The 9,670-nt window shown below is 42.7% G+C and overlaps 1 protein-coding gene across 2 annotated transcripts; it reads left to right on the top strand.

Moving 5' to 3' along the window:
- Positions 1-227: 227 nt before the first annotated feature.
- On the top strand, positions 228-7,759 carry cplx3b (complexin 3b). Of its 2 annotated transcripts, none has more exons than XM_017428697.3 (3): positions 228-729; positions 4,117-4,204; positions 4,308-7,759. In XM_017428697.3, exons 1-3 carry the CDS (start codon positions 572-574, stop codon positions 4,530-4,532), a joined length of 471 nt encoding a protein of 156 aa, XP_017284186.1. In that variant the 5' UTR covers positions 228-571; the 3' UTR covers positions 4,533-7,759. The 2 variants fall into 2 exon arrangements, with proteins under 2 accessions (XP_017284186.1, XP_017284187.1); XM_017428698.3 differs by lacking the exon at positions 228-729 and adding an exon at positions 1,981-2,285.
- The last annotated feature ends 1,911 nt before the right edge of the window (positions 7,760-9,670 follow it).

Below are 9,670 nucleotides of genomic sequence, written 5' to 3'. Positions count from 1 at the left end.
ACTCGGGAAGCTCTTTTGTTGACAGATTTCCGAGATGTCCCTGAGAAAGACAGAGGCACCAAAACAGCCAGGAGAAACTCTGTTCAGTCACGTGTTGTTTGTCTCCTTCCCTCCCATCCTCCCCCTCCTCCTCTAGGGTCTGAGTTGTAATCAGACGGCGAATCACGGGGTCCCGCGCGCAGCCCTCGGAGCGGAGCGCGCGCCGTGCAGTCCGGCGGTGGCTGGGATTGGGTGGGGGGTGTGGTGGCTGAGGACGGAGTCACGGGATTGGTAGAGTTCAGCGCCGAACTTGTTGGCTCAGAAGCTGGAGCTGCGCCTCCGACGTAAACGTCTCGACGCGGAGCTGTCCGGGAAGCGGCGGTGCTGAAGCTGCTGCCTTCCTCCTCCAGATTATAATCTCTGATTACCCCCAGGTTTCATTTTCAAATCGAGACGTTTAGTTTAAACGTCCCTTGGCAGAAGCCTCCTCCCGTCCATCCATCACCACCACCACCGCTCTCTGTCCAACAGGAGCGCGCCGGGGCTTCGAACTTCAGCCGATCAAACCGAGGAGCCTCTCCGGATCTCAGCCATGGCTTTCATGGTGAAACACGTGGTGGGGGGGCAGCTGAAGAACCTGACAGGCGGACTGACGGAGGAGAAACCCGAGGCGGAGAAATCGGATGCCGCGGCGCAGGGGATGACTCAAGAGGAATTTGAGCAATATCAGCAACAGTTGGAGGAAGAAAAGTAAGGCGATGGTTCAAATTTGTTACAGTAAGGCTGCATGAACAATTTCTCAGAAAGAGAAGCGACGGGATGTTTAAACTGTGTGTGTTTTTATGTGTGAGAGGCAGAGAGCGCGCGGCGCGCGGAGCGCATCTTTACGCATCGGTGCGACGAGACGAGCGCTCCTCGCGCAGCTCCTCCTCGCGCCCTGGGGAGCTCTTCGTGTCTTAGATTTGACAAAATGTGAATTTCAGTTTTAAACGTGAGGTTCCTGCAGTCAGTTTTCTTCGAAATGTTGACGGACGGATCCAGGGGGGCATGAGAAACGGTCCTGTTCTTGTTGGTGTGAAATAAAGTCTCAGAGAGCAAACAACCATCACCAGTGTTCACTGAGTCAGAGCGGACTTTCACCATCCTTGTGTGAGATTTAATTCAAGATGGCTGTGATTAAATCTGTGAAATACGCCTTGGTAAATTATTTTAACTTACAAAAGAAAATCCACTATTTCCCTCCAAAATCTCTACATCTAATATTTAAAAACAGATTATTTACTAATTAATTTTGCTGTAACTCCAAATTCTTCTTTTTTTTTTAATAATAAGGTGCCTCCAGAGCGCCCTTAAGGTCACAGTGCACAACAAGGTCGTTTGGCAGAGTTGCAAACTGTAGCTCACTATTGATTAGTGTGATTCTCCTCTCAGTGTAGGACGGCTGGTTTAGTAATTGTTGCCATAAATACCTTCAAAATGCAACAGTATTTACTCAGATCAGAAAACTCCAAGAAAGCAGCTCTCCAGTTTCTCACAAAGAGGAAATGATTCAGTTATGTGACAACCCTGGCTCTCTGCCATCATCAACTAACACCTTCTGATGAGCACTTTTCTCCCAAACTGTCTCTCGGTATAGTGTGCAGACATTTTCAGAACGAGTGGGAGGTGAAGTCATTCACTCCACACTCAGCCCACTGAGCTCCGCAGAAGACAGATGGAGAGAGAAGCCTGGTGCTCTTCCGTCATGCCTCGACCTTCAGTGGGGGCCGAGTTGTCGGTCAGAGGGGGCTACACATGAGCGTAGATCACTGAGGGGTCCGCTCTGCTCAGATTAGAGCAGAATAGGACTGATGAAAGGGGTGGGTTGGTGGGGGAGTGCTTACATGCATGTTTTGTCACCCTCTGCATTCAGACCACACTCAGTAACAACCCTGGTCAACTGATGCCCTTGTGGGAGGGGGGGTGGGGGGCAAATACAGAGCTGCTCATTGGTTGCAACTGAGCGCTGCACCAAGGGGGGCCCCTGTTGGTGTTTGTTAATCCAAAGTGAACTCCAGATCACAGGGGAGGAACCATCTCCTCACAAGATGACCTTCCTCTGACACAACGGGAGCACAGCACGGCTCTGTGTTTCAGTAACGCTGCTGATCTGATCCAAAGGTTCAAGTTTCAGCATCTTCCTGTCCGCATCTGCGCTGACAAAAATAATCTATGGATTTTTTTTTTCTTGTCATAGAAACCTTCTTTATTTCACCGACTGCTACCACAACGCTGACCTCACATTTGACCTCTGGTTACTGGAACAGGTTTGATTGTGCTATTGACTTGGGATGTTGTTATGTTTGAGGTATTTCAGCAAGTTTAGCCATTAATGGGGGAGGGGGGTGTCAATCAAACAAACATTTCTGTTATATGACTTGGTGAACACACTTACAGCCTGCCCTCTGCTGGAGGCATCACACAATGTTTGACGGATCTTATATATGAGACTGACTGAACAAATCACAGCAAACGTGTAAATACTAGCTATCTACCAACATATGGGTCTTTACATAAAAACAAACAAACTTGAGCACATGTTTGAATGACTCAATAGAAAATTCATATGTTTGCTTAATATAAACGTTAAGATTTGCCAACCTGAATGACTGAAATATATCAATCCTAAACAAATTCCATTTATGTAAAGAAAAAAGTACCACCACACCTTAACTGAGATCATATTTATGCTAAAAGCCCAAGAAATCTGAGCAGTTTGATCTTGTTATGGTCATTACCTCTGTTGTAGATTGGGAATTCTCAATATTTATTAATAGTCCTCAAACCTTATTCCAACAATCAGCAGCAATGGCCTCCTCCAAACACCTGCCAAGCACTAAAAATACATATAAGTGAAAATAAAAATTCTGGAGGGTGAGGGAAAACTTGAGAGAAATCAAAATCTTTTTGCAACCGTAACAGATCTTTTGAAGGATTTAAGAGACTCGTGTGACGCTGCTCTGTTTTACACAGTGGGCACAGCAGCTCTAACATGACTCTCATAGAAGAGTCCTAAAAAATCTTACTTGTGTAATAAATGGCAGCATCATGAAGTTAAAAGACAACATCCTGCACACTGGAGGAGTGAAGACGTTGAAACAGAAGGTCAGCCTTACTGAGAAAAAAAAGACTAAAGAAAAAGAGGGTTTTTGATGAAAACCAAACCTTTTCAGCTGTTAGGCACAGTAGTGGCGCAATCATGGTTTGGGCTTGTGGTGCAGCAAGTGTCAACAGAGACCATTTAATTTAGAAAAACACTTAGAACACAGCAAATTCTGAGAATCGGGCAGGAAAAAAGCAGAAGATGAAAAGAAAACTAATGAAAACTAATTCAAGCCCTTCAGTTGAGGCTTTACCTTATAGTCCAGACCATGGAAACTCTGTCTTTAGATCAGAGAAGATGCATACAACAATCTAAAATAACCAAAAGGAGAGAAAAAGGGTGAAACTTGCTGTAACAAGAGTTACTCAGAGCTGATACTGATGGAATTAAAAAATTTACCTGCTTTAAAGAGTGTCAGAAATGATCATCTTTTATTTTTAGGTCATTTAGAAATCAGACCCTCTTTTTTCTGGCATACATATTAACTTAAGCAGAGATTTGGACTGAGGTGTCTAAACCTTTGCATGAGTGTGGCTTCTGCTTCAACCATTCAGGTTCATCAATCTATTTTTGCTCGTTTCAACCAGTTAAACTAAACCAGAATGCTACACAGCCTCCGTTAAGGAAACAAAACGCCTCAAAAGCTCTGAAAGTGTGTTAGTGTGTCGACACTTTGTAGGTTAGCTGGTAAACCAGGACGATTAATCAGGAGAAGGTTAGCGCTTCATAAACAGGAAGCTGAATGTGGACTCCCAGACACAAACAGAACATTTCCTTTCCACAACAGCGTCACTGCCGCTGGTTGAGATCCATGCTAACCACTTTAAAATATGGACCTTGAAGTTAGAGAAAAAATATATTCATTTTGAAAAAAATGTACATATTTTGCCACCTTTGGATCAAAGCAGAGATGGTGTAAGAACGTCTGTATGATTTTGAGTGCTTGGAAGATTCTACCATAAAACCCTTTTTTTTTCTTGTCCCCTTTCCTGCAGACAAGAACGAGAAGCTCATTTTGCCCAGAAGAAAGCTGAGAGGGCCACAGTTAGAACCCACTTCCGGGAAAAGTACAGACTACCGAAGGTAGACTAAACTAATAAATGTGCTTCACAGATCAAATTACTCCGTGCAGAGATTGAAAACAGGATCAGATGTGCGCCAATGTGTGTGTTTATTTCCGTCCCAGAATGAGGTGGACGAGACGCAGATCCAGCAGGCGGGGGATGACGTGGTGTTGCCCACGGAGCTGGCCAAGATGATCGCTGAGGATAACCAGGAGGAGACACACAAGCAGTCTGTGCTGGGCCAGCTGTCCAACATCCAGAACGTGGACATCGACCAGCTGAAAGACAAGGCCCAGGCTACGCTGGAAGACCTGAAAAAGCAGACAGAAAACTGCAGCCTCATGTGATCGGGCCGGCTGGGAGGCTCAGCAGATCAGAGAGTTACTTGTGCAAATGTTTGTCAGAGGCAGAGCTTCTCTGGGTGTAGACATTTTCTCATTGCTTTAGTAGAATGTGAGTTGGCAGAGTTGCATAATTACAGTTGTTTTTTGTTTTTTTCTGGCAGTGAAAAGTTAGACTGAAGCCTGTAATAATTCGAGCTTGTCTTACTAACCAGAAAAGAAAGAAATTCAAAGTCCTCAAGGTCCTGAATGTCGTTCACATCTTTACAAAAAAATAACCGGTTTGCACTCTGAAAAAAACTGAGACTTAACCAATGAGATTATTTCTGCAATGAGCTTCTCCTCCTCTGAGTGAAGTTTGTCAGTGTATCCTTCTCCCTTCTCTGTACTTCCTGTGACCAGTGATAACACAACAGGACCCCGCAGCACAGGTCGTAGCAGCCTGCGCTGCTTTCAATTATTTTCTTCCTGCAAAAACAAAGCAGATGATTTCACGGACAAACGCTTCCAAAAGAGGCGGGCAGACTGAGATCATCTGCTTGGATGGGATAAAAACAGGCGGCTCATGTGTCCGGGTGAGACTCGGGAAATCAAAATGTTCTTTTAGGAAAAACAAAAGAAAGAGCTCTTTGTGGGGTTGTTCATATTCCTTGTACAACAATTTAAAAAAAAAGTAAAACTACACCAATTAATTAGGCCAATTTTTGCCATTTAAAAGAAATAAATTAACATTGTCAAGTCCTGATGAGACTAAGCTGACTGATTAAAACGCAGGCACGTCTGTGGGCAGCACAGTGTTGTTACCAGACTGTATATATTGTATTATAAACCAAGTGTCCCCACCTTCTCTAATTGTTGGGATTTAAACCAGCAGGACCCAGTTTATGGGAGCTGCCATGTTGTATTTTTGGAACCAGAGTCTGTGCATTATGGACCTGGGGCTTTAAGTCCCGCCTACTCCCCCACCCATAACGTCACATGACTTTGTTTTTAGACATGAAAGGACTAATTTCCGCTAAACATTTTAGAAAAAAAAAAAAAGTATTCAAACATACAGCAGTAAAGTAAGAACTATGTAAATCAACAAAAGTCAACACCTGAAAAAAAAAATATCTGAGGTGTATTTTGTTTTATTTTACCAGGGGCAACCTTTCATTTGTTTTCGTGGAGGAGGCGGGACTTAAACGTTGTACCGGGACCACTTGACGTTGAAGGTTGGTAATGTTTTGGCTTCAGCTTTCGGGTTCTTGTCGAAGGTCAATCAAACAGCTTCCTGCAACTAGGAGGCCATTTTTTTTGGGTGAGGATGCATTTTTTGGCACAACACCGGCAGTCCCCGAAGGAAGTTCACCAGAATATTATGCTCACCTTTAAAAGAACGACAACAGAACAATGAGAGAAAATGATAAGACTTTAATTTAAAAAAAAAGAGCTCTATGATATCCCAACTGTTCACTATCACGTACTCTACTGTAAGGATTATTGTTTGGTTTTTTTTTTTCATCATCTGTTATGCTTTTGTGTTAAAAAGAAAAAAAAAGGTTTTATATATTAGCCATCAGTTGTTCTGATTTGTAAAAATCGGACTTGGCTATTGAAAAACCTGTATCAGTCAACCTCTTTAGGCAATATTGTTTTAGCGTCACAATGCTAATCGTCATCTTTTATAAGCTTACTAACGCTGCTGCCGTGATCTCAGTCTTTTCCAAGACATCTTATGAAGAGAAATTCATCTTTTTAGCTTTTGCTGTACTTCGGTGTGCCTTGTTTGTCGAGGTTGTCTTCTCTCAAGCCCTAAGATCTGAAAAACGCTTCTTTTCTTTTGCCATGGATGACGCTGTTTGGTGGTTTATGTCTTCAGGACATTTCCTTATTTCAGTCTTATCAAACGAACAATTATTGAGTAACCGAAGGGCAGGATAGACTTGCAGCAATTTGTAGGTTGTATTAAATGTAACTGTGTGTAGTAACTGTGCTCCCAGACTTACCCTAGCTTCCATAAATATACCATCAGTATCAACTATATATTGTGAGAAAATCTGTTCATATGCTGCATTCAGACGGCTGCTCAGATGGTAGAAAGGGGAAATGCTTTAGAAATCGTATGCCAAAGCCTTTGCTGATAACTCTCAGACCAACACAGAGGAAACGGGACAAATATGCCAGGTTATATAACTGCAGTGTGTGTGTGTGTATATATAAATCCAGTTAAGTCTATATACAAATATTTATGTTGTATAAGATGTAAAGTTGCGTGCCGTTTGCCGCCGCTGTCCTCAGCAGGCTGTACACAAACGATTCACTGGGTTTTGTAGTGCTGTTGACCCCACCTCGTCCTCCATCTCATCCACCGTCCGAGTAGTGCCGTTTTGTTTTGTGCTGGTGGATTTTGTGTTGTTTAGCTGATGATGTGATGCGTCAAAATGTCGTCTTCGTAAAAAGGAGAAAAAGAAAACTTGTCCTTTCGCCGGAACAGTTAGAGCACAAAGTCAGTTGGTCAGTACGGGCTCAGAACGCCCGTTTTCTCGCCAAGAATAAAAGGGGAGGGGGGGGGGTGAGGATGTTACGTCCAAATATGATGATTTTCCTTCCCAGTGTTGGATCTCTGTAGCAGTGGTGCTGAAGGTTTGGCTTTAATTTCTGGTGGGATTCTACAGCTACAATCTTTTTCTTTCTTTCTTTACATATACGTTTTATAGGCGAGTTACTCTAAAGACAAAAACATTTGTTACCCAACTAAGGTATTTCTTTCCTGCAGGCACCACACTGCTACTAAATGAAGGCTGGCCCAATACATTTTAAGTGCAATCTTTTACCTTTTTTTTTTTTAAACATGATAGTTGTACAGTATATTCCAAATGTATCGATATTAGAAGAGGAAAAGCTGCAATAAGTTATTTTCTTATAGAGCTAGAATCTGCCATATATGATCTTGAAACGATGATAATAACAATAGTTGGAAGAGAAGCCATAAACCCAAACAATTTGCTTTGTATGAGTGTGAGACTTGAGACAATAACTCAGTAATAATGACAATAGTAATAATAAAAGATAAGTGTAAATTCTGTGCTGTTTTCTCGTGGGGCTGATTTTTCAAGAAACTGCTGCTACGACACGCAGTGTCTGCTCGTCCTTCGGCTGTTTCTTTGTGTCGCTGTATCTCTGTCACTTTGTCTGGGAATACTCCAGTGATATTTGAGTTTTAAACTGCAATAAACTGATTTTTATGATAACGCTGCTTCCTTTTTTTCCCCATTTTGTGGTGTACACAGTCTGCGCAGAGCATCCTCGGAGACGCTCTGTCTTGTGAGTGTGCCTGAATGTTCGGCAGCTTGAACACCAGATGGAGACAAAAACACACACTTATTACCAATCAGGATGCTGAAAAAATGGATAGATTGTAATCAGCAAAACAATAAATATGTCACTGGCTTAGCTGTATTCTCTGAAGGTTAGCAGAAATTCTTTTATAACTTGCATTTTGCTCTACTTGGCCTAAAGCATTGTCATCTTCCTATCTGTATTTATTTATTTTGTTTATAAGTCTACTTTAATGGTCAGCCAAATTGTCGTTTAGGTTTAGTGTCGTTTGGCTGCTACTGGATACCTGAATTCCCTTCACAATAAAAGAAGTCTATCTATCTTCGAGACAGTCATCCTAAAAGGGTGCGTCTGAGCAAGTTCCCTCAGAGATCAGGCTGTGCACTTCGCCATCTCAGACTCTACAGGCCTGAGTTAGCATGTTAAAGAGTACATTTCAAAATGAAAACGACTGAACAAGACTGGTGTGTTTGAAAGACTCCTCTCTCTAAAGAAGACCAACATGGCAGCATGGCTCGTAAAGTTTGATCTGCACAAGTCACAAGACCTCCGGGACTAAGCTGGAAACGTTTGACCATAACGCACAGCTCCGCCTAAAGAAAGAAGCTAAAACTCAGCAACGAGCAGCGCAAATAACCTCACGCCAACTGTCAGGCACGGTGGTGGAAGGGTGATGATATTGGCTTGTTTTGCAGCTAACGGGACCTGGGCACTGTAAGTCAATTGTGAACTCCTCTTTTTTTTTTTCCCCACCTTCCCTGTCTGACAGCTGAAGCCTGAACAACACTTGGTGATGAAAGAGAACAAATATTCCCAACAAGATAACAACAGAGTCAGAAAAAACGTCAACGTGTTTAAGTTCAAGTCCATGTCTCAACCTGAATAAAATCAATCCCTGTGAACCTCGATAAACTGAAACAACACTGTAAAGAAGAGTGGGCCAAAACTCATTCAGAACACCTCAAGACCAGTATGATCAAACCAAAGGTAATTAAAGTTATAGCTGGAAAAAGAGTCATAAAACGAACAAATCACTGGGTGTATTTTGAGTTTTACACTCTTCTGCATCATGGTTATCACTGACATTGTCTCATATGTCAATGGTAAGGCTTGGGGGAGGACAAGACAACTTTAAATGTTTTGATTTGTCAAACCAAAAGGAACGCGCTTATCATTTGGATCATGACATGCAGGTTTCTAACAGATGCATAACTGTGAGAAGACTGGTTTGTGATTTTGTTCACAAGGTGATTTCTTTCAACATTTAAGAAACATCTGACACAAATAGCCTTAAATCTGATTAAAACGCACGTTTGGAGGTTTTTTTTTTGTCCCAGCATTTATCTATTGAGCTCCTTGTCATTTTTGAGCAGCCCGGGCATCCATCTGTTTTATGAAGCCTGTGCGTAACACACACTTGGCACAGCCTCCCAGCAGAAACCGTCTCTCCCCTCCAAAAACAAGAAGAAGAAGAAGAAGAAGAAGAAGAAGAAGAAGAAGAAGAAGAAGAAGAAAAAAGTAGAATTAGTTACCATTTCAATGGCAGGAAAGGCCTGAGCCATTGCTAGCTCTCGAGTGTTGTGTGAAAGGGAATAGCGTAAAATATATTGATGCTGAGCCCCTCTACATTGGCGGGCCGCAGTGCGTGAACAATCTTCAGGGCTGCAGAAGACACGGGGGCCACTGCATGGCCAATCTGACACAATCAGGGTGAAACGGGCCAGAAAATACCATTCTCTCCCATTCTCCTCTCTCAATCGGGGGCTGAAAAACTATGCAGAGTGACTGACAGAAAAGAGTGTGTGTGTGCGTGTGTGAGGAGG

Source organism: Kryptolebias marmoratus, linkage group LG15 (assembly GCF_001649575.2).
Source record: "Kryptolebias marmoratus isolate JLee-2015 linkage group LG15, ASM164957v2, whole genome shotgun sequence".
NCBI lineage: Eukaryota > Metazoa > Chordata > Actinopteri > Cyprinodontiformes > Rivulidae > Kryptolebias > Kryptolebias marmoratus.
Note: the sequence above shows the minus strand (reverse complement) of the source record. Positions and strands in the feature narration are given on the sequence as shown.

Bases quoted from the DNA above. Each gene is read 5' to 3' on its own strand.
- cplx3b (XM_017428697.3), top strand. From the start codon at position 572: ATGGCTTTCATGGTGAAACACGTGGTGGGGGGGCAGCTGAAGAACCTG. The intron at 730-4,116 runs GTAAGGCGATGG...CCTTTCCTGCAG, and splicing joins CAACAGTTGGAGGAAGAAAA to ACAAGAACGAGAAGCTCATT. The intron at 4,205-4,307 runs GTAGACTAAACT...TTTCCGTCCCAG, and splicing joins AAAAGTACAGACTACCGAAG to AATGAGGTGGACGAGACGCA.